Source organism: Aethalodelphis obliquidens, unplaced genomic scaffold, assembly GCF_003676395.1.
Source record: "Aethalodelphis obliquidens isolate GAN/ISIS:26980383/991018 unplaced genomic scaffold, ASM367639v1 scaffold19, whole genome shotgun sequence".
In the NCBI taxonomy this organism is placed as follows: Eukaryota; Metazoa; Chordata; class Mammalia; order Artiodactyla; family Delphinidae; genus Aethalodelphis; species Aethalodelphis obliquidens.
This window is the reverse complement of record NW_020837963.1, coordinates 17617942-17642786: the sequence shown is the minus strand read 5'-3', so window position 1 is coordinate 17642786 and position 24845 is coordinate 17617942. Positions and strand designations below refer to the sequence as shown.

Sequence of the window (24845 nt, the reverse complement as noted above, 5' to 3'; positions counted from 1 at the left end):
TGTAATTCAATAATATTTTATTGTCAACAGCATAAAAGAAATTCAATATTGAACCTTTGGAGTAAGAAGAAAGTTGAACCTATTTACAACAAAGCCAGAGGAGAAAGAGGGGGGTGCTGTCACCAGATCCCAATCTTCCACGCCGTCCTGTTTCTGTAGTGAATTAACACGTGAACTGGTGACAGAAATAACTTCTCAGAAACATCTTTAAAAACTGCAATTGTTGTAGGTTCCCAGCTAGCTGTCTACAGTAACGAAACCCATAGGCTTTGGAAAAATACAAGTCACAGCAGCGCGAGCATATCAATAGCTTTAGTCACGTTTCCTAGCAGCGTGAAGTTCCTCCCCCTTTCCCACTATCACAGTACACAGAGAGACGAGTCCCTTCAACACTCGTAAAATTCTTTTATTGTCTGCTGTGAAAGTCCCTGTGCATTTAAGCCCCGGTGGTCAGACATCCACCAGCCTGTGAGTCAGTTAGAATTCCCTGCCGGTGGTCTCTCACCAACCCAACAACCAGGTAGGGGTTCTAGCAACAGTGAAAGTGAATCCTTAATAAGATCTGAGCTTCCCCTTGAGGTGCTGTCCTTTGGTTACTACAGGTCCAACACTCCAAAATTTCAAAAAGTTCTGAAAAGAAAGTTTTTTCATAAGTAGGTGGCACACTGATTTGGCAGCAAAACCTGATACTTACGGGCTACCTGGAGTCTTTATTTTGTGCAGAGAGTCTACATTTTGTGGCAGAAATATTAAGGTGTTGATATATAGGGTTCTGCTCCAGCCTCTATCAATGGAGATCCGTAACATACAGTATGTGCCACATATTATCTTTCTAAAATCTCCAAAAATCAGAATTTGAAGGAAATATTTGTCCCACAGGGTTTAATGTAAGGCGCTGTGGACATACAGTAGCCTGAACGTATGTCCAAGTTTCATTGGCTCCAGGAAAGTTTTGCAAAACCCATGTACCAGTTTCTTCAGTCTTTCAGGGAAAAGCAAATGTCTAGAACATTCTGTATCCCAGTGATGGAAGGCTAAGCTTTGGTAATAAAATCCTCTCCAGATCCTCCTTATAGGAATTTTCTTTGTGAAAGACTGTATTCCTGCCAAAAACTCTAGATGTTTTGACAAATGATGAATACATATTTTTTCTCTAAGGTGATTCCTTTTCATTAAAAGTATTGTCTTTTAACAGGGTGGGAGGGAAAGAACAACAACAAAAAAAAAAATTGGAAGAAAGGCCTATTAGTGTGAATATGAGCAGCTTCCTGATCCAGCAATATTAACAATTTATTGTATTTAGAAAATGATTCTCGGTTGCAGGGTTTACAGAGAAGTCGGGTGGGACTTAACCTGGGCTCTGCCACTTAAGGAGAACAGAACTTGCCAAAGAAAATGATGTTTCGAGTTTTGTTGTGCCTGATGATGTAAATAAAGGGGTGGTCGGCATTGAATTCATCCTTGTGTTGCAGGATTCGTGATCCTGGCACCTCTATGGAATCCCCGCCTTCTTCAGTTATTTCTAAGCACACTCTGTGAATGACATTTGAGAGGGCCACTCCCTTGGTCTCTGACATTCCAGAGAAATCAGATGCATTCTCATTAAAGATGTTTTTCAGCCCTAGGTTTTCCAGACTAGCCTTGGGATCAATCATCTTTTCCATCTTAAATTTTGGAATGGAGACTTTGACTTTAGCATTGGCCATGGCACTGGGATTGGTCCACTGCAATAGCGTCTCTGAGTTGAGTTGTTTTTCAACCTGAAGGACAAAAAGGAGAGGAAATTGTTTTTCTTTATTTCCAATTGTAAAAGATCCTCCTTGATTAAAAACATAAAATGTCACGGTGAGCCCTATTTGGAAGCAGTACAGATGGTTCATCAAAGATGGAATCAGCCCTGCAGTTTTGGTGTGTGACTAGGTTCTCTTAAAAATGGTCCACCCACACAGAGCTACCATATGACCCAACAATCCCACTCCTAGGCATATATCCAGAGAAAACCATAAGTCAAAAAAGATACATGTACCCCAATGTTCATAGCAGCACTATTTACAATAGCCAGGACATGGAAGCAACCTAAATGTCCATCAGTAGAAGACTGGATAAAGAAGATGTGGTACATATATACAACAGAATATTACTCAGCCATAAAAAAGAATGAAATAATGCCACTTGCAGCAACATGGCTGGACGTGGAGATTGACATACTGAGTAAAGTAAGTCAGACAGAGAAAGATAAATATCATATGGTATCACTTATATGCGGAATCTAAAAAAAATGTACAAATGAACTTATTTACAAAACAGAAATAGAGTCACAGATGTAGAAAACAAACTTACGGTTGCCAAGGGGGAAAGCAGGGAATCAGGGAGAGGGATAAATTGGGAGATTGGGATTGACATATACACACTACTATATATATAATAGATAACTAATAAGAACCTACTGTATAGCACAGGGAACTCTACTCAATACTCTGTAATGACCTATATGGGAAAAGAATCTAAAAAAGAGTGGGTATATCTATATGTATTACTGATTCAATTTGTTGTACAGCAGAAGTGAACAAAACATTGTAAATCAACTATACTCCAATAAAAATTAATTAAAAATAAAAATGGTCTACCCAGCTACCTAGCATTATTCTCCTCCACTCACTCCACGACAATGGTCCCTTTGTTCTGAAATTTATGAGGGCATTTCTTTTAACTATAGAGTAGCTCTATAGAAATGAATGCATGGATTATGATGTTGCATGGATAATAGTGAAATAAATGTAAAACTAGGAAAGTTTTTATGCATAATATCTATTGAATGCTTATCTTGATTTCTCTACTAGGAAATCTAGAATATTCGTGCCCTAGACATGGTATCAAACTTCATAACTCAAATTAAAGCTAAAGTTACTCTTTTCAAAATGAGAATTTGAACTGTCTAGGATCATCCTTTCAGATCATAGGTGAAGAATGCATCTATTTCAGTTGGCTATTTTTAAAATGAGAGATATGCAATGACACATAAAATGATTTAGACATAAAATTCTTCACTGAGCAAATCTTAAATTGCTCCTTGCCCTTCCAGCCTCCCCACTGGCTAGAGGAGAAATACATGTGCAACAGAGAATGATGCTACCTTGACTATTACTACATGGGGCAATTCTGCACTGAAGTTACTCATGTGAAACCTATAAAAATCAGGGAGATGACAAGGTCACAAGCTGGTCACGAGTTTTCTTAATGGCAGAGGGAACCATTGGATTCTCTTGCTAAGTTCTGATAAGTATTTTTTCATGGACACTGTTTTATTTAAGACAAATTATTAAGACCAAAAGATTGTCATAGGTAACTAGAATTTTTGAGCCAAAAAGTATAGTCTCTTGGCCATTTACTACCTGAGAGTGAGAAGACAGGAGAAAATTCATCCATAAATCAAAAGTCATTAAGAAGAAAAAATAACCTTTTTCCTCCATTGTATGGGTCAAATTGTGTCCGCCCCACTCCCCGCCAAAATTCATGTATTGAAGTCCTAACCCATAGTGCCTTGGAATATGACTTCATTTGGAAATAGCGTCCTTGTAGGTGTAATTAATTAAGGTGAGATCATGAGGCCCTAACCAAATATGACTGGTGTCCTTTTAATAAGAAAGGAAATTCCAGACACAGATACAGACACACTCACACAGGGAGATGCCTGGGAAGATGAAGGTAGAGACTGAAGTGATGTGTCTACAACCAAGGAAAGCCAAAGATTGCCAGCAGATCTCCAGAAGCGAGGATGGACAGATTCTCCCTCACAGCCCTCTGAAGGAACCAACCTGCAGATACCTTGATCTTGGACTTTTAGCTTCCAAAACTGTGAGACATTAAATTTCTGTTGTTTAAACCACCCACTTTGTGATACTTTGTTATGGCAGCCCTAGCAAACTGAGACGACCTGTATCCTTGAATATACCTTCTGAGACTCAAAAGATCATCTTCTTTCGTTCTGTACTTTAACAACAACAACAACAAAAAATGGTGTGAGGGTATTTTAAGGAAGTAAAGTGTGAGACAGCTGAATAACGGCTGCAAGAAAAAAATGAGACTAAGGCGTGAAGTGCAGTAAAAAAGAGAGAGATGAGTGAACAGAAGAATGAAGATGGGAATTATGATTCAGTTAATAAAGTGATGGATAAAACATAGAATCAAAGTAGCAGGTAGGATGGGGACCAAGTTAGACTGCCCCCTGGAAAGTCAGGGAGTAACTGAGGTGTGACCGGAAATAAAGCAGGTGAATCCCGGGCTGGTCAAAGAACCCCTCCTTCTTCCTGGTGGAGGGTGGAGGCCCAGGTGGAGGGGAGCCAGGAAGCCCGGAGGGCAGGGCTGAGGGAGAACAACGGGTCTCGGGGCTGCAGGGGGCTGACAGAGCAGAGGGGAAGCTAGAAAGTCATTCCCAGGCAGGTGAAACCTCCACTGTCAGTTAAACCTTGTGTCTCTACCTGGATAAAAGCATAATAAAACCTTGTATACGTGTGTGCATTAAAAGAACTTTTCAAAAACCCATAGAACATGCAACACAAAGCGCAAGCCCTAAAGTCCACTGTGGACTTGAGTGAATGTGTCAATTGTGACACACGCACCACACTCACGCAAGATGCTACCAGGGGCTCTACGCTGGAGTTAAGAACATAGATTCCAACTTCCTGGGCTCACCTTCCGATTCTACATACCACCCACGAGTTCGTGACCCTGGGCCAGTTACCCACCCTCTGTGCCTCCGGCCCCTCGGTGGTAAACGTGAGTAGGGTAATATTATAGTTTCTCACTCCTGGGACTGCGGTGAGAATTAGATGAGCCAGTGCGCATGGGCAACTTACAGCTCCTGGCACGTTATAAGTCCCAAATAAATATTAACTGTTCTAACATTGAGGAGAAAGGCCCCCAAAGAACCGTGAAACCCTTAGAGACCATTGAGCAAGTGAATCGTTAAGGCAAGGCTGCCGCAGCCCCACAAGCACCGCCCAAGCATCTCCTTGGCTCCGCTGCGCCTGCGGGCTGGACACCCGCCTCCCTCCTCACCTGTTCCAGGCCCGTGGACCCGTGCTCCATATCCTTGGGGAGTAGGACGAGCATGCTGAGGTGCTTGTTTTGAAAGGGAAGCTCTATGAGCTTACAGTTGATACCGTCGACGTGGCCCATACAGAACGTGGCCTCCACGTTCATCATTTGCACTGGTTTGGTGTCTGTCTAAAAAAGGAGAAGAAATTTGCTCTGCTTGTTCTTCTCACACATGCCCACACACCCCTCTATACACACGCAGCTATACACACACTCATAAATTCGTTCCTGATATAGTTTCACATCATTGTGGCTTAAAGAGGCAGGCAGGTAATCTACACCATCAGAGACTGTCCCATCAAGAGTTTACGACTTCCTTTGAAAAGTTATCCATGTGCTTTGTAATTACAGGATCTATCCATAATATAATACTGTATTTGCATATATAAAACATTAAAAATAAGACAGGATGACAGGAAATACAGGCAAATTTTAACTTAGCCTTTATAGATGCCTGTAATTACAAGATCTTTAAACCATTCCTGGTAGAGCTCACTTGAAAGTAAATTCCAGTGCAAACCCACATGTCCATTTATGTAGCTTTTCCTTATACAATGCCTAATATAGAAAAGTTAACGTATAGCAGAACAAAACTATGCTGTTTTGTTCTCCGTCTGCCTTCGGTTTTAGTCACCCCGCCCTCAGTCCCCTCTTCCTGCTCTGATCTGATTAGAGAGAAGAACCTTGGTTTTAGTCTCAAATGTGACATAAACATACGCTGTGACCTTCAGCAAGTCACTTAACCTCTCTGGGCCTCAGTTGCCTTGTCAGTGGAATGAGGGAATTGGAAATTTCAGAATGATGGTTCCCTCTGGAGAGGAAGCAGGGAGATGGAGGGGTGGTGGGGCTACACAGGACAGTGCAATTCTTGCTATATTTTTTCTTTAAAATATCTGAAATAAGGTAAAATATAAAGATTTTACAAAGGTGGTTGTTGGTACATTGGTGTTTGTTATACTATTCTCTATAATTTTCTGTATGCTTGCAATATTTCATGATTTTAAAAATTAAGAATGATAACAAACAAAATTATCTCTAAGTCTCTTCCAGCTCCTATCACTCAGGCCTTTCTCTCCAGGCAGCATCCCAGGACTTTTCTTCTCCTCTGTGTCCCCATTAATATCTGACCTTGTATCTCTGCTACAGAGGTGACTCATTTTCTGAAGAAAAATTAATTCATATTAAGGAGTAAGAGACTGATAGTAATTTAGTGCAATTTATTGTCTTGGTTTATACCTCCCATGGGATATTTGCCTGTTAACCGAACCTCTTTGGAGGGAAATTTCAAACATCGTATCAGGTCTGCAGGAATAATATTACAGTAAAGCTTTTACGTGGGATCTTCGAATGGTAATAGTGTTACCCAACACTATTTTCAAGCAAAGCTAGACTTATTTTATTTTTTGTACATACCTCTATTTTAACACTTGTCACAATGTTAGAAAATGTATGTATGTGACACCCCCACCCCAACTAGACTACAGTCAAAGCAGAAACCATGTCTTATTATCTTGGTATGTCCCAGCACATAGCAATTGCTCACTAAATATTTGGTTGATAAATAATTGAAGACTTTGACTCTATGTACAACCAGAAACAAAATTATGATTTTAAAATAAACATACTACTTTTGAAATTAACTGGTAATTCTTCCACGTATTTCCCTCAAAGAAGTATAGATTTGTCTAAAAATCTCCATCAGGTTAGAGTACTAATAGTTTCTGAATTCACAGAAGCTGTGACCACCAAAAACGGTCATCTATTTCATTTATCAGCACTGACTATGGATACAATAATCCCATTTTCTAAAACATAAATTAAGATGTATCTTCTGAAAACAGGACTAAGTAACGACCATCCCAGAAAATATCCAATACAGTGTGTGTGTGTGTTTGTGGGTGTGTGTGCATGCACGTGAGTGTGTGTGTCCACCTTTGTCAGGATAGGTACTGTACTAAACTTTTTTTTTTTAATTTATTTTATTTTTGGCCACGTTGGGTCTTTGTTGCTGCGAGCGGTCTTTCTCTAGTTGCGGCGAGCGGGGTCTACTCCTCATTGCGGTGTGTGGGCTTCTCACTGCGGTGGCTTCTCTTGTTGCAGAGCACAGGCTCTAGGCACACGGGCTTCAGTAGTTGTGGCTCGCACGCTCTAAAGCGCAGGCTCAGTAGTTGTGGAGCACAGGCTTAGTTGCTCCGCGGCATGTGAGATCTTCCCGGACCAGGGTTCGAACCCGTGTCCCCTGCATTGGCAGGTGGATTCGTAACCACTGCACCACCAGGAAAGCCCTGTACTAAACTTTTAATAATATAACTTCATCAATTTAGTCTAACCCTTAAAAGAGACACCAGAGGACATGAGAAAAGATTTAGTAACATCACCCCAAAAGTTCAGGAGCTGACAAAAGCAATTCAAAGGAAACAAAGGAAAAGTAATAGCGCCTGCATTCAAAAGCAGGATATATCCCCACGCAGCCTTGAATAGTGTTTTATTTTTTTGTTTGGTGAACCGCTGAGAGATCAATGGCATTTAAAATCCTTATTAATTCTCTTCCTAGAGTCTGAGTCTCCAGGACGTGATATGACCTAGCTTTATGATTTAACAACAAGAATAAAGGAATTGCACACATTCTTCCTCCCTTTATAAAAGACACCCATTAACATTTTCTTAAATGTAAAAGCCACAAATCTGAGGGTGGTCGGCACAAAAGTCCATGGTGAACTCACTCACTGTTACCTGGTTCTGATGATGTTCTGGGCTGGCCCTGCAGCCGGTATGAGAAGCACCATGTTTCAGGTTTCACTTAAACATTCTCAAGGCCCCTTTGCCAGCCCTTCCCAGGGAGGAGAGCCAACCCTAACCACTCTGGAGGGGACACTCCGTGTGAGGGTCACTGGGGCCAACACTTGGTCCCCGCTCACAGCAGAGGCTAGGTACAGTCAAGTTCAACTTTAGCTCCAAATAAAAGGCAACACTAAGAAAGTCAAAAAGCCGTGTTTAAAACTCAGGGAACCATATGTGAAAAATACAGAGTCTAAAGAAGTAATTGTTTGGTGCCTGGTCAGAGCCCTGTGTGCAGGGTCAGTCTTGGCCCTGGCAGGCAGTAATGAGAAGACCACTGTAATCTGGGAAGCCAAATGGAGGAACAGCAAGTAGAGGGGGACCTGGCTCCCTCCCTAGGACCATGGAGGTTTCGAGTAGGTAAGGAGCACACTCAGTGATGATCGTCCTCTCCCAGGGAAAACGGCCCATGCATCTTGCACAGGAACCCATGGCGGTCCCAAAAGCCAAAAAGGTTTTGTTTGCTATTGGCTGTTTAATCAAACTGATCCTTACAGATCGGTCATTCATTCAACGAACATTTGCTGAGCACCTACTAATGTGTCAGGGACTGGGCCAGGAATTATAGAAACTGAGATGGGCAAAACATTATCCCTGCCCTTAAAAGTCCATGCACTAGTAAGAGATCCAGATAAGTAAATAAATAATTCGATTTCAGTGTGGAAAACACAGCTGGAGCAGGGGATTTGGGAGAGGAGGGTGTGGACTATGAATGCAAATGCTGTGAGTACAAACAAAAAGTCATGGGAACCAGTCCAGTTAATTCAGGTATAGACTGTATCCTGAAGGTCTTTTCTTCCTGGGTTCTAGCACTAAGAAAGTACAATGATAATATTTGGCAAAAACAAAAGTGATTAATGCTAAGTACTCTAGGTGCTGGGAGAGACCTGAAAATTAGAATTGATGCATAAGAGTTACAGGGTAAATAAGCTTCCTTCCGAGATTGTGCTGACTGATGCACAGTTCTGAGTCTGCATTCTTGACACAAGCCAGATCTCATCAAATGAGACGAAACCACACCATCATATAGATACCTGGGGTATCCTAGGTCCTCTAATGAAATGGGTCAGTTTTCCAGTCTCAGTGCTTCGGTTTCATTTATAGAGGAGGCACTTTACCTATTTATATGAATTGTTTTTGGCATGGGATATGGCTTCATTATTCACTCAGTAGTATTCATGAGACTTCCCTGCGATACAGGTTTCTATTGTAATTCTTCCCCATAATGAGTCCCAGCACTGCAGACGAGTAAGCTATACTTTTTCCTTCACAGCCAATGAGTACCTCAAAGCATCTTTTATTTATTTATTTTGCGGTACGCGGGCCTCTCACTGTTGTGTCCTCTCCCGTTGCGGAGCACAGGCTCTGGACGCGCAGGCTCAGCGGCCATGGCTCACGGGCCCAGCCGCTCCGCGGCATGTGGGATCCTCCCGGACCGGGGCACGAGCCCGCGTCCCCTGCATCGGCAGGCGGACTCTCAACCACTGCGCCACCAGAGAAGCCCTCTCAAAGCATCTTTTGAATTAAAATATCAGAACCATTTACTTCACTATTAACAGGTGAGAAATGAGATCACAGAGGAGCTCATTAACCTGGAACGAGATTCCCAAATGGTCAACGTTTCGTGATGATCCAAAGGCCTCTAATGTTGGGATTTGGTTTGTTCCTTTTCTTTTCCTTTCTTACTAAAGGTCCCAAACATCTGTAGTTATTTTCCGGATGGTGATTTAGCTTTACCCACTGTGTTAGAAGCTCTATAAACTCTCACTCAGATCAGACCCTGAGGACATTCTGGAAAAAGGGTGAGCATCTCTCTCTTATGGTTCTTTTTCTACACTTAAACAGCCCCTGCCCCTCCCTGCTGTTGTCTAAGGAAAAGCCCACTGCCTCCTGTGCCTTAATTTTCCTCATTGGAGTGAATTCCTAGGGTCCCTTGTGTTGCTATAATTTTTCAGATCTATAGTTGGGATCCTTTGACTGCAACACGCAGCCCACATACCTTATTGATTCTGAAAGGACATTCTTTGGTTTCTGATTCAGGAAATTTCTTCATCCACTTCCCAACAAAGTAGGCAGCATTAACCACAAGGATTTGCGTCTGGTCTGTTACACTGTTGTCAGCTAAAATGTTCTCAAAGCGGCCTGCAAACAATGGTAGGAAACCAGAAAATTGCACGGGGTTATGCTTGCAAAGCACCCCCGATGTCCCCATGTGAATCCACTGACTGGGCATTTAACCCTGGCTAGAGCCGCGCCACGTACGGCCTGGTAGCCCAGACCATCTCATTTAAGGAGGACCCCTTTTTCTCCTTGCAACTTGCCTCAACCAGACTTTCCAAAGAGACCTGGGGAGGAGAGTGAGGGGGAGAAGGGAGGGGGGAAAAGACGCAAGAGGAGCAAGAAGAAATGCACAAGCTACCACTGTGGAGTGCCCATTCTGTCCGAGGCAATGTGCTAGCCATGCACAGGCACGGTGTCGTGCATTGCTCCCCACTTTACAGACGAGGAAGCTGAGACTCCATGTTAAGTCCCTCGCCCAAGATGATGCACGGGCAAGGGTGAATTCAGGATTCAAAGCCAGGTCTTTGTGACTCCAGAGCCTGTGCTCGGGAAGGAAAATGCAAGAAAGCTTACTTTCCACCGGGCCCTGTGCTCCGAACGGTCACGTGTCTTATCTCACTTCCCTATGATGATCCTGTAGGGCAAAGGTCATTATCCCCATCTCACAGTTGAGGACACTGAGACTCAGAGAGGCCAAGTGGCTTTCCTGGCTCCCTCAGCGGCCAAGCACGTCTGAAGCCAGGTCAGTGCTCCCCGCTTTGCCCCGCAGCTCACCGCCCCCTCCCCAAATCACACTGCTTTGTTTGCATCCTGGTCAGCTGTAATTACCACCATAAGCTCCATAACAATTGTAATGACCATAGTGTCAAATCCCCAACAGCCAAAACAGGTGGTGATAAGCCCTTAATAAAATGAAGTCCTCGCCTTTGAAGAGCGTTGACTTTTTGGCCAAGGATATTTCATTTACCTAATCTCTCAGATCTTCACACCACTGCTCAGGCCCACTTCCTGGGCCTGTGACTAGGTATGAAGGGCCCTGCACTGTTTCATGCTCTGCTGTCGCCATCTTAAAATTCTTAATGCGGTTTTTAATATAAAGGGCCCTGTGTTTTCATTTTGCACTGGGACCCACAAACGATGTAACCTGTCCTGCCAGCGCTATATGATGGGTCGAATATGTAATAGCATCATGGAAGAAGTGGGGAGCTAGTAAGTGCTGGTTAACTTCAACCTCGAGCTTCTGGTTTCAAATTCAGAGAAGTCTTTTCACTAAACTACGTTCTCCAGTAAAAAACTCAAATTTATGAAGATTTTTAAACAGAGTGCCATGGAGAGAAAATGCAATTCGTTAACAATTTTAAAAGCAAAACTGGGGGGCTTCCCCGGTGGTCCAGTAGTTAAGACTCCAAGCTTCCACTGCAGGGGGCACAGGTTCGATCCCTGGTCAGGGAAATAAGATCCCGCATGCCATGTGGGCGGCCAAAAAAATTTAAAAAAAAGCAAAACCGTCACACAGCAATTTAAATGGGAGCTGCCTTTCACATATACATTTTAAAATTGCCTACCCTGGTATTAGTTAGACCAGATTTTTCTTTACATATGAAGCCAAAGAAAATTCATTTGTCCCAATAGCTACCTCCCTATACAAAAACTGTACAAATATGTCCCCTGCGAAGGGGGATGTGAACACTGATTTGCACCGGAGCTCATCTTAGCTCCAATTCCTTTCTAGCAAGGAGCACAACTCACAGAGAATTTTAATGGAGGGAGGAGTCAGGAAAGGGAGAGGCCTGAGGGAAGCGGGAGCAAGAGGCAGGACCAGGTGGAAGCTGCGGAAGAGACCCCAGGCCCCGGGGCTATCAGAGGGCCAAGGGTAAGGAGGGCTGTGAGACCTGGGACAAGTTTCCACCATGGTTTGTTTTGTTCTGTTTTTTCTACATGTGTATTTGATTATCTAAGACCTTTTGTCTTTTTTTCCTTGACAAATCTGTAGAATTTTTGAGCAAAAAGTGGCCTCAGGGATCATCAAGTTATAGTCCAAGCCCTTCACTTCCAGATTGAAAAACCAGCCTTGGAACTGGCCCAGAGCCTTACTTTGTTGGGGGCACGTCCAAGCCTCCAGAAGGGCATGTGGCAGCCCATTTTAGCAGAATAAACCTGAAGTACTCAGAATTTCTGCCAACTGATGATATCCAGAAATCCAAGTGGTTGAAATGGCTTGATGGACAAGAATTTAGCTTGTATACCGAAAACTTTCAAGGAATCCTCCAGATGTTCAATCTTATGCTTAGCAGATTCACGAGACGATATGGTCTGTTTACTTAGTGATTTATAGCAGAATAAGTAAAGGATACTTGCCATCTGTGAGTTCCTTAACTGAGTTGTTGATCTGACCTTTTGTTTCTTCCAATTTATCTTTGAAATCAACAGTCTCCATTTCATTTGCATAGGGTCTCTTGGTAGAGCTGATGAACTCCTGAAAAACATCCAGTTCATAAAATCACGAAGTCCTTAAAGTCTGTAGTTAAACCATTATGTTGGTACACAATTCTAGCACAAGGACTTTTAAATCTCTATTACGATGGATACTCCTTCAAAATCTGTAACACTATATAAATTGAAACCTTATGTAAAAATCAATGAATTTTCTTTGTATTCTTTCATTTGTTCAATTCTAAGACAATATCAATTGTTAAATGCCTCCATCAATCCAGCATCAGTTTGGGGGGAGAAAAGAAACATTACGCTACATGCACACAACAATTATAATATGAATTCCAATTTCAGAAACATTAAAATGTACATACAGATAAAATGTAAATTTATATATGTATGTCTTAGAATGGAAGAAATGTACAGAAAAGAGAACTCTATGAGAAGAAAAATCTTAACCACACTGAAATAAATAAATATTCTAAAGATGCTTGCTACTCAAAGTGTGGTCCAAGAACCAAGACCTGCAGCATCACCTGGGACCTTGTTAAAATGCAGAATGTCAAGCCCCACCCCAGAATCAGAACCTGAATTTTTAACGAGATTCCCAGGTGATTCATCTGCATGTTAAAGTTTGAAACACAGTGCTGTAAGGAACAGAGCAGTTCTTCTCATTATAATGCTTGTTAAAAATGCAAAACCCGGGACTTCCCTGGTGGCACAGTGGTTAAGAATCTGCCTGCCAATGCGGGGGACACGGGTTCAAGCCCTGGTCCAGGAAGATCACACATGCCTCGGAGCAAATAAGCCTGTGCGCCACAACTACTGAGCTTGTGCTCAAGAGCCCGCGAGCCACAACTACTGAGCCTGCATGCCACAACTGCTGAAGCCCGCGTGCCTAGAGCCCGCGTTCCACAACAATAGAAGCCACCGCAATGAGAAGCCTGCGCACCGCAACGAAAAGTAGCCCCCGCTCGCCGCAACTAGAGAAAGCCCGTGCACAGCAACGAAGACCCAACGCAACCAAAAGAAATAAATTTAATAAATAAATTTTAAAAAAAAAGAAAAGGCATTAAAAAAAAAAACGGAAAACCCTAAATCCAGTCCCTGGTGATCTTGATTCTAGTGAACCAAGGCCAGGAATTTGCACTTCTAACACCCAGGTAGTTCTGATACAGGTGGCCCTCCTCAGACCACACTTGTTTGTACTGTTACTAGTAAAATTATAGATGATATACAACCAACAGGAACAACGGAATCAGCCTTTTAAAAAATTCCTTGCAATTCTCGGTTTGAAATAATTCAAAATGTTGAGTGGAAGGTCAACCAAACTAAACACAGCTTATTAAATGTCACGTCACTTCACTTCCTAAGCACAGGACTCCTTGGATTTTTTTCAGAACAACTACAGGCTTGCCCAATTTGATTCTGTTCATTGCAACCCAACCTTGGGACTGAGTGTTACCATTTACTGACAGAACTAAGAACATTCCAGAGACTCAGCAAGATGAAGGGCCTCCACTATCTTCACTGCCAGCAAAAAAATGCATTAAGCATCACTAAGGACCACCTAGGGAGTTTTAAAATTCTTTCCATGCGCAGGCCCCAACCCACATCTCAGTATTTCTTTAATTCCCCAGGTGATTGTTGGAAGAAGAATGGCTGTGTATATGTACCTTTAAGCAGTAAGAATAAACTCACAGCAACATCTAATGACCTATGTCCTCAAAAGATCCCCACCAGGAAAAAAAATACCTATTGCAGAAAGTAGTAAAACTATGGCAAAATATTTAACTGGTAGTCTACCTTTTAGATTTGGAAAGCTTGAAATTCTGACCATCCAAACACAAACTGAATCAAGTTGATGTTACTACAGTAGAGAATGACCACTATGCAGCCGAGGATGTTGGCTATGTGTTCCAAATCCATATTTTTTAAAGTATTATGATATACTCTGGATCAAATTTAAGAATATATCTGTGTTCTTTATATGCTTCCTTCAAGAAATAGCTGAAATTACCACCTCTGCCTTGTATAGATACCCACCTGAACAGCCTCATAAAACAAACAAAACCAGTTTATGACCGATGAAAACTTTTTTTTTTTTTTGCGGTACATGGGCCTCTCACTGCTGTGGCCTCTCCCGTTGCAGAGCACAGGCTCCAGATGCGCAGGCTCAGCGGCCATGGCTCACGGGCCCAACCGCTCCGCGGCATGTGGGATCTTCCCGGACTGGGGCACGAACCCGTGTCCCCTGCATTGGCAGGCGAACTCTCAACCACTGCACCACCAGGGAAGCCCGATGAAAACTTTTAATTCATACCGTTACAATTTTTCTCACTGATTTTGAGAAACATCAGGAGAACATTGTGTGCATGAAAAAATAAGGTAAAGAACTTAAAATGTTGTCCCAGGCTCTATGCCCTGCTGTTTAAGAACAAAGATGTTTAAATCACGAGCTGTCTTGCATCTATAGAGACACATTTATTAGAGAGTAATAATCCCATTCTCCATTTCTCTCAGTGAGGAAGCTAAGAGGAAGGGTGGGATCTGTGGGTATTTTAGAGGGAAAAGGAAACTCACACTTCTTTATATTTTAAGTTAAAATATGTGACTGCAATTGATTCCCTCTAGATTCAACCTCTCCATTAGGACTAATTTATTTTAAATAAATCGTAAATGAGCATCCTAGGAATGATTTTCACTGATAAAAAGTTGTTGGTCTAACCATGAGAACGTGTCACCCCTGATAAACAGTTGAATCTTGCTAATTGCTCTGAACCACTTACCGTGGAAAGATTCAGAGATTTGTCTACGTAGAGCCGTTTGATTAGTTTCAGGGAATAAAAGGAACTAAGTTTGTTGACATCCGATGTTACTGTTTGAAATCCAAAGTGCACGTCTTTGACATTTTCAAAATGAAGGACCTGTGAAGAGAAAAAAATCTATTATCTGTGAAGCACTGCCTCTTCCCACTGCAGTGGACACGTGGTCATGGTCAACCTCCTCGGGTTGGTCCTGAGTATCTCCTGGCTCTGTTGTTCCCAGAAGCAAGGCTTCTCAACCTTAGCACTGTTGACAGTTCAGACTGGATAATTCTATGTGCTGGGACCGGCGGGGGAGGGCGCTGTCCTGGGCATCACTGACCTACTAGGTGTCAGTAGCACTCCTTCTTCCATTTGTGACAACAAAAATGTATCCAGACATTGTCCAATGTCCGGGAGAGGGGTGAGGGAAGGGAGGGGCAAATGGTCCCCAGTTGAGAAACATTACTATAAAGATACACTTCTCTTGATATAACTATAAGGAAATTTCGCCCTTTCTTCAAAGTGATGCCTCCATGCTCTTTTCCAAACTTGGAAAAGAAGGAAGCTGGGTTATAATCTCTATCCAATTTTGAGATAAGAAGAGAGAAATTAATACCGAGAGACAATCATTAGGCAGGTATCAGATTCCAGGATAGAGGTGTCCTTAGCCAGAGCCTATCCAGTCCTTTTAGTTGCTCTAACAAGCGCCAAATGGGCTGATATGTCATTTATGGTAGGCAGCTACCATGCCATCGATGGGCTACAGTTAGGTAGCCTTTGAATCCCACCCTGTACCTACTAGAAATGTCATCTTGCCCAACTCTTCAGAACTGTACTTTCCCCTCTGTAAAATGAACTGAGAACACCTACTCTTCTGACGTGCTATGAGGATTACAGATATTATATGTTAAGACACCTAAAATATCGTATGGATTCAAAATGTTAATAAGTATTCTTATAGTAATATTCTAAGCCACTTAAAACTAGGATGCTATCTTCCATAAGACCTAAATCCTTTTTTTTTTCCTAACTTTTCTTTCGTTTCAACCAATAGCTCAGCATCTCCTCTGCTCCATGGTGCCCAAAACATGATGTCAGGATAAGGTGATTTTCTCCTAACTCGTAAGAACCATGCCCTGATGCCACACCTCAGGTGATCACTAAATGGGCACATTGTACCAACGAGTCACAGAGCCTCCGCATTGCAGGGTCAAATTGGCTGGTCCGAGGCTGTACGTAACCCTCGTGCCTAATGACAGGCAAAAAGACCAGAAAATTAAAGAACCCAAGTAACCACTGTGGGGAAACAATTGCGTGTACTGAAAAGACCTTTATTACTATTACTGAGGAACAGACCTACTACCAGGAAGTCCTCTTTTCTATTTCTTCTCTAATGGGAGATGAGAAATGAGGAATGAGAGATGGGGTAGGGATTGTGGGGTGGAGTTGAAAGAGGAGGACGGACGAAAAGGTACAGCTCTTCTTCCCACAAAGGAAGTTTCCTTCTCAAGTTCCACTCAGTTTCAAGCGTAAATTTGCCATCCTGACACAAATAACATTTTGTGGGTCATATTTTCTGGGGATTTATAGATAAAAGATGTTCCCTTTTTAAATGCTTATGAGCTCATGAAAAGAGAGATTCTGTTGAACTAGAATGATCAATGGAAGAATAATAACGGAATGGAATTAGAAGGGTTTTCACTTATTGTCTAAAGGTAAATGGCAAGGATTGGGGGGTAGGGGGTAAGACGCTGAGCTGCTCGAAATGGGAAGGAGGTCAAAAGGTACAAAGTTCCAGTTATAAAAAAGTCTTGGGGATATAATGTACAGCATAGTGACTATAATTAATAATCCTGTATATTTGAAAGTTGCTACGAGAGTAGATCTTAAAAGTTCTCATCATTAAAAAAAAATGTTTTTTGTAACTGTGTATGGTGACAGATATTAAGTAGACTCACTGTGGTGATCATTTTGCAAAATATACAAATATTGATCATTATACTGTACACCTGAAACTAACATAATGTTACATGTCAATTATACCTCAATTTTTTAAATAATAAAAGTAAATAAGGACTTAAAATGTAACAGTATAGAAAATCATCTCATTTGAAGGTCTAAGAACTTTACAGAGATACTCAGCTATAGCCAAAAGGAAATTCTTAGAAGTTTTTTATTTATATGTGTGCACATATATATATGCATACTCCTATATACGTGTGTGTGCGTGTGTGTGTGCGTGCGTGTGTGTGCGTGTGTAAAACATCACCTTAGTCCATTCTTCTCAAATGGGATATTCAAATCCCAGGGAGTATTCTAAAACATAGGCAAGCACAATCCATCTTCTTATTTATCCACGTTACTTAAAGGTAGATAATTTCAAACATTATTTCTGTATTGAAATAAACATGGATATATTCTGTCTATCCAATAGGGTAGAATATATTATAGAGCAGAATATAGTTCAGGCTGCATTTTAATATAAAGGATGATGCTGTAAATAAATTTCGTGCATAAGACAGGAGGGTGTAGATTTACACTCTTTCTGGTCAGGATATCTGCAGTGGAACATTTAACAAACATCATCCTGCCTGATGCTTACAATATAACGGGTAGAAAGACGTCAGGTGACTTGCCAAAGGCCACTTGTTAGCGGAAAACTTGTGATTGCCTAGCAGATCCCCGCGTTCTCCACAACAACATAGTGCCTGTTCTAAACATGGGTTGCAGGACACATACATGAGCTTTCACATTTAAAAACAGATTAAGAGAGTGCTGGAAATGTCAAAACTCTCGTTCCTGAGCAGTTCCGACCACAGAGCCTCATTCCTTTTTCCCCAGGCACCACCTGTGTGTTCTTAAAACTCTGTTTCCACTCAAAGCAGAAACAAGGCGTGGGGCTTACCCGTCCAATTTCGTTTGCTGTGTCACCTCTGGCACCCACTTGAGCAAGTGACAGAGAGGTGGAGAGACAGATTGGAGAGAAGAGGACATTGCCCGCTGGCTCCTTTTCACACAGTTGTTTGAACAGGTCAACGGCAAAAGCCGAATTTGCCAGTCTCAGGGCATCCATTGTGGGCCTAGAACAAAGAACAAGAGTGGGGTTATTTCTAAATCACCTTTAAAGTGTTCTCAACCGCATTTCGCCAACGCAATAAGAATTCTAGTCAAACAAAGTCGTGGTCTTGGATAGAAGAGAGGAAGGAAGGAACTTTCAGTAAATGCAAATTTAAAAGCCAGTGGTAAAGAAACTCCTGCACAAATGTCCTAAGATCTGAACACCCAACATGTGAGGTCCTCTGTGTGTACAGCTCTGCCCGGAATCTCCAAATTCGAGCCCACTTGGCTACGATGGCCTCTGCACGTGGTCAGAACAATGGACAGCACTGATCAAAATCAGTTGGTTTTATTTATCCATATTGTTTCCATTAGGATTTAGGTTAAAGCATACAAAATTGGGTTTTTTGTAGATCAAAACTAGTCAAATCACAGCAGTTTTGTGTGATTCAAGTTAATATTTCGTAAGTGTTATGGGCTGCATTGTGCCCCCCTCCCCACCCCGCCCAAAAGGTAAGTGGAAGTCCCACCTCTGGGTAACTGTGAACGTGATCTTATTTGGAAATAGGGTCTTTGCAGATTGAATCAAGTAGAGGTCATCAGGGTGGCCCTAACCCCATAAGACTGGTGTCCATTTAAGAACAGGGGAAAAGACACAAAGACAGACGTGCAGAGGGAAGATGACATGAGACACAAGGGAGAACACCCTACGGCGACAGAGGTAGAGATTATTGGAGCAATGCTTCTGCAAGCCAAGCACACCGAGGTTCACTGGCAACACCAGAAGCAGGACAAAGGCACGGAACAGATTCTCCCCTGGGGCTTGCCGAGAGAGCAAGGGCCTGACAGCACCTTAATTTCGGAATTCTGGTCTCCAGAACTGTGGGAGCATAAATGTCCACTGTTTTAAGCCACGCAATCTGTGGTCCTTTGTTGCAGCAGCCCTACAAGATTAATAAAGTAAGTAACACCTTAGTAGGGCACCCGGCACAGAGCAATATTTAATAAACAATAGCTATGATTGTTTTTGTTGTTAGTACATTATCTACTATGTGGAAGACACTACGGAAAGTATTATACGGATCACCTGAGTACCCCCTCCCTTCCTCTGAGTTTTCCATCTCTTGGGGCAGATATGTATAAGCAGAATGCCATGCCATGTGAACAGTGGAACAAGTAACATGGGCGTTAAAGAAAAGAGAGGGCAGCTTCATCTAAAAATGCGGAGCCGGGTGAAGTAGAAATGGCAGCAGCGAGCCTCTGGTCTTGACTGAGAACTCTCGCTCTCATTACCCCTAGAAGACATGACACTGAAGGTCGTCAGGCAGGATATGCTCCCCGGTGTCAGACAAAGCATCACCACTCAAGACAGAGGGCTTCCCTCAATCGGGACTCAAGGATGTGTTAAAGTCAAATGCATGAATAGGATCTCAATTTCGCACCTTATACCTGAACAGAAATTCAAAATGCAAAGACGTGAGAATAAGATCAAGGAATGGGCCCTGGATCTTCAAACAGTTCTTTGGAATTCTCCCTTTTATGGGACATGTGGCTTGTGTGTAGGATGGAATCAAAAAGATTATACTATATCTTGGAATCTGTAAAAACAAGCTCATTAGCAAAAAAAAAAAAAAAAAAAGTTTTGTTGACCTGTTCGTGGTCACTGGTCATCTCCAGTGACTGCTTCCTCCTTGGTCCAAAAAGTACAGCTAAGTGAACTCAGTGTTCTCATTATGCACCTACAGTAAGGTAACCTGAAGTCAGGGCAGGCATCTTACATTTCTTCAAGGCCTACTACCTTATGCTCTCTCATCTGGGGAGAGGTGAGGGCCATGAGATGAGAGTGAGCTCTCAGGGGAAGCAGACGAGCATGAGGAACACAGAGGGCAATGAGGCAGAAACAGAAGCATGTGTCCGCCACAGGGAAATTAAAAGAAACTTCCTAAAACGTTTGGGGAATCCCAAACAGACTTTCAGGACAAGAAGTCTGGCTTTCTCCGGCAGCGAGTTTAACACAGATAATGCTGAGTTCATCTATGACTAAAATTCAACAGGAGTTATTTCTCTACCAAATAGAAAAGTCTAAATGAGGTATTTCTTCACCAAATAGAGAAACCTATACCCAACCCCCTGCGAACTTCTCAAAGCTTCAACAACTCAAGGCCTAACCACACCAATGATAGTATGAAAACATACCAATTATGTTTTATCAAGCCCAAGTAGTTCTTCCCAGCCCATATTTCCAACCACCCAGGAGGAGAAATTAGAATAATTTCGCATCATTTATAACAAACTTTGAAGTTTGATGTCTTTTGTGTTTTCAAGGCCTTTGAGTAATCTGCTGAGGGAGTTTGACGGCAGACACCTAAAAGTGGATCCCAGAAGTGGATCAAAGTGTAAGGTAATGCCATTTTGTTCCACTGAAGTATTATTCATTCATTCATTATAACATTTTGCAATTTGTTTCATCTAAATGGCTCTATGTGAATACAAGATCATGGTGGCTTTAAGTACAGTTATACAATATAATTAACACTTTGTTGCAATTCAAGGCTTAGATTCAGTCCCTGTTGGAGAATGTAAATCACCCAACATCTGAGGTGTCTATGGGGGCAAATGATCACCAACTAAGTAATCAATCAAATACTGCCTGGTAAATCTAATCAGTTGCTTGGTGATTAGTGGCAAGTGACCTAAAAACACTGTAAAGCTGATTTGGTCTGAGGTAGTTCAAGGGATGATTTTGGCCACAGCCAATTGCCACCTCACTGTGGTGCAAGATGAAGTATTTAAACAAATCTCACCAACTTTAGCAATACACACCCAGGAAAATGGGTCAGGTTCCTGTGCAGACCATTTTGCACGAGCAAATGCTATAAAAATTATGGGTACAAGAGTAGAGATTAGCAATTCCTGCGTAGTAAATTTCATATCTAATGACCTGTTCAGGGTGTTAAAATCGCTGCAGATTCTTTTCATTGTATTATTCCACTGTTACAGAGATAACTACTTTCATTTTCATGAAAACCTTCTAATGATTAGAACAAGTAAGGAGAATTTAATTTACAGCATCAACATAGAAAACACCACATCTTTTATTGATTTAAATGTTTAAAAGCCACTTTTAATCAGGGAAACGTGAAATGAAAGTTTAAGTAGTAATAAACAACAAAGAAATGCAACAAACAACAAGAAGTTGTAAAAGTTTAATTGTAAAGTTGCCTGTTTTGTTTTTATTGTTTGCAATACATCCTAAAGCCATACACCTTTAAAGGGGGACAAGACCTTGGATGGATTTAGTCTGGCCCCATCTCTTCAGTTTACAGATGTGGAAAGGGAGGCACACAGAGACGAAGTGATTCTCCCAGGCCATCCACGCGGGGAGTGAGAGTGGTCAAACCAGACCTGGCACTCACTCTTCTATGTTCCAGCCTGGTAGTTCCTGACCACACCTATCACCTTCCTTCTTGGTAATTGTGTCTTTGCTGACATTTGTTCTCTCAGGAGTCTTTACAGAGTTCCAAAAATCCTAAGTGTCCTGGATTACCCCTTTAGAGATACAAAGATACCTTACATGTTTTCTTCTTTTTTCTTACATGTTTTCTTTTTTTTAAATCAACACAAAACTTTTTTTTCCTGATTTTCCAACTGGCAGAAACTCATGTTCTCTTTCCACTCTTTGTGTTGCCAACTATCAATCTTATATTGCTTTAATTTAATAAGTATTAACTGAGTACCTAATAATGCATGTCAGGCACCTGATCTAGACATTAACAAATCAAAAGGGAACATAGCATGGTTCCCGCCTCCGAGGAGCTGTCACCTAGTGGCATGATATGTGCTGTAGGTGTGATGGGTGTTTTGATGGGGGCATAAGTTATCATGCAGCCCTTAGGGGAGACAGCGCACTCAGAGCAGAATCTCAGTGAGCTCTCCTCAGAGACAGTGACATCAAATAAGTCGCACTACGGGGGCATCCTAAAGAATAAGGAGGAGCTAGCCATGCAGAAATGTGTGCCAGAGAGAACTGCTAGTTCAGAGACAGCAGGCAGACCCCAGATGAATGCAGACATGTGCACTGGGGTGGGTGGAGGCGTGGGGAGGTCAATTCTCTCGACTCACAGGTGCTCACTGGCCCCTGCATCAAGATTTCTAACATTTTTAATGCATCCAAGCCAATATTCCCCAAACTTTTCATCTGTAGACCATTTGGTGGAAACAATCCTTAGGCAATACCTTTGCCTATTACCACAACTACAATGGAATGTCTAAAAACACAGTCTGTGCTGTTCACTTTCTCACCTCACAAGGAAAAATGTCAGAGGCAGATTAAGTAAGACAATAGGAGATCCTGCAGCTTCTGCCGTGTGAAAGAATAGCATGCGGATTAATGAGGTGATGAAATGAGTAAATGTACATGAAAAGTGCTTTTTCAGCGGGAAAGGACAATGTGGCTCTTAGTAATAAGGTCAACTGCTTAATTTCCAATGGCAGGGGAGCCTCTGCTTTGCTCAGATATTCTGAGCCATCATACCTGCTCCCATCTGGTGAGAAGCCTGATCTTGACCACTGAGCCATCCCACCGCTGCCTAAAACAGTAAATCAGGGCCAGACTCACCACGCCAGGACGACCAAGATTGCTGAGACTTCGTACCTTCAAAGTCAACCCACAACCCAGAGGGACCGAAGTGACAGAATTCAGGTGCTAAGAAGCAAAGATGTAAACCCACTGACTCACATAGAGAATCCTTTCTTCAGACAAGCTTCCATCTCTCCACCCACCCAGGAACCCATCAAACACCTGCGTATATTGGTGGGGACTGAGGTTTTGACGCACCCAATTCTATTCAAAACCTCTTCGGTAATGTAGGGGTGACAAAGCTGTTAAGAAAATTCACGGTGACCTGGAAAAGTCCAGGAGCCGTGAGTGTGAAGACTTGGATTCCGCTTCATCCTGCCCCATGTAAGCCAGGGACCTTTGGATGCCACTTCTCCTCCGTGAGCCTCCCCCCATCTCCCACAAAATGGGGGGTGGGGGAGGTGGGAGCCGAAGGATGTGGAAGACCCCTCAGCCCTGGGAATCTGAGCCTCATCTGGTCACGAGCCTGCAGATCAGCCTGGCCTGGTAAATTGCTCTTTAGCGTGACACGCTTAAAGAAAGCCATCAAAACAGTAGCTTCTATGAGGAAGAAACTATGGGCCAACCTATTCGAAAAGTCGTCCAGGAACACACATTTGAAATCTGTAATTTGCTTCAAGTATCTTGAAGCCTAGGAATAGGGAGGGAGAACACTTCCTGCCTGGAAGAACGCAGTTGCAAGTAAATGGACACCCACTGGATGCTTTAAAATGCCAAAAAGAACAGCAGTTCCGCAGACTGAACCTCAGCCCACAGTGCCAACCCAAGAAGGCGAGCCGGACACTCCTGTGCGTCTCCACTTTCTTCAGGTTTGGGGCACCACACCCTTTCCGAAACTAGCACCGCAAAACTCATTCTGAGTTCCAAGGTAGGGCTGGAAACGTCCTCGGAAATAATTTCTCCTCTGCGAGTCACTGTTGGGCCCTCCCAACACCAAAACCTCCCGGTCACGCTGTTTCTTCATGCTCTTACCTTGTACTTTTAAGTAATTTTGCTCCCTACACGGCATGCCTGGTTCCCAAAGGACTGAGCGCTGGAAATGCTGCCCATGTAGGGGGTGATAGCCTTACTGAAGCTGACAGCCTACTCTTGAAAATAAGCCATTCTGTCCACTGTGTTCACCATCTCAAAGAACTATTTTCTTTTAAGACTTGCCAGAAAGAGAGAAATCACCACCTTGCTACTTGCACTTTGCTTACCTGAAGTTACAGCGATCGCACGGCCAGGGAAAAGGAAAACCAGATGCGGTAGGACCTTGATGTGGGGCAGAAGCACGCTGCTTGCTCACTTGAATGCCGACCGGGGCCACGCCCACTGTGACCACGCCCAGCCTGCCCTCCCTCCGTCCCTCCCACTTCTGCCCTGGCCCTTACTCATGCCTCCTGGCAGCTTGTCCGTGATTGAGAAAAATGATTCACGCCGAAGTTGCTGTTGTCTGCACAGCTTTTAAAGGCCTGCAACGTGCTCAGGCAGGACAGGGCTGTCGGCGGATCGTGCCTTAGGCTGAATACACGCATACATACAGAAGGGCAACCCTAGTAGCCCACTTGGGACCGGAGGGTGAAATATTATAAAAAATAGAAGGAATATGTGATGGCTGTAATAATTCATACTTCTCAAGCACCCTCACGTCCATGGCTCATTCTGCTAGATGCCAAAGAGGTAGCTAGCTACCTATTAAACAGAAAGGTGATCACAAAAGAAAGTAAGGAATATAGAAATTAAATACATTAGACTTAGCAGAATATGTAATACCAAATTGATGGGAGAAATTGTTGATGGGGCTCCCAATAAAATATTGTGATTAGGATTACCCAGCTTTAGGGACTTCCCTGGAGGTCCAGCGGTTAAGACTTTGCCTTCCAATGCAGGGGGTGCAGGTTCTATTCCTGGTGGGAGAGCTAAGATCCCAC

The 24845-nt window shown here is 42.7% G+C and overlaps 1 protein-coding gene across 2 annotated transcripts; it reads right to left on the bottom strand.

The window, feature by feature from the left end:
* On the bottom strand, positions 1-24249 carry SERPINB5 (serpin family B member 5). Of its 2 annotated transcripts, none has more exons than XM_027118709.1 (7): positions 24132-24249; positions 18142-18316; positions 15219-15356; positions 12355-12472; positions 9935-10077; positions 5059-5226; positions 1-1760 (listed from the first exon to the last, which is right to left on the bottom strand). In XM_027118709.1, the coding sequence occupies exons 2-7, from the start codon at positions 18307-18309 to the stop codon at positions 1368-1370; spliced, it is 1128 nt and encodes a 375-aa protein (XP_026974510.1). In that variant the 5' UTR covers positions 18310-18316; positions 24132-24249; the 3' UTR covers positions 1-1367. The 2 variants fall into 2 exon arrangements, with proteins under 2 accessions (XP_026974510.1, XP_026974511.1); XM_027118710.1 differs by lacking the exon at positions 24132-24249 and adding an exon at positions 23905-24035.
* Between the last annotated feature and the right edge of the window lie 596 nt (positions 24250-24845).

What these genes read in the sequence shown, in the direction of transcription:
- SERPINB5 (XM_027118709.1), bottom strand. Translation starts at nt 18,309, where the DNA reads ATGGATGCCCTGAGACTGGCAAATTCGGCTTTTGCCGTTGACCTGTTC. An exon ending in AATCTCTGAATCTTTCCACG is followed by an intron (nt 12,473 to 15,218) that starts GTAAGTGGTTCA and finishes GATGTTTTTCAG; the next exon opens with GAGTTCATCAGCTCTACCAA. An exon ending in AGTTAAGGAACTCACAGATG is followed by an intron (nt 10,078 to 12,354) that starts GCAAGTATCCTT and finishes CATTGTTTGCAG; the next exon opens with GCCGCTTTGAGAACATTTTA.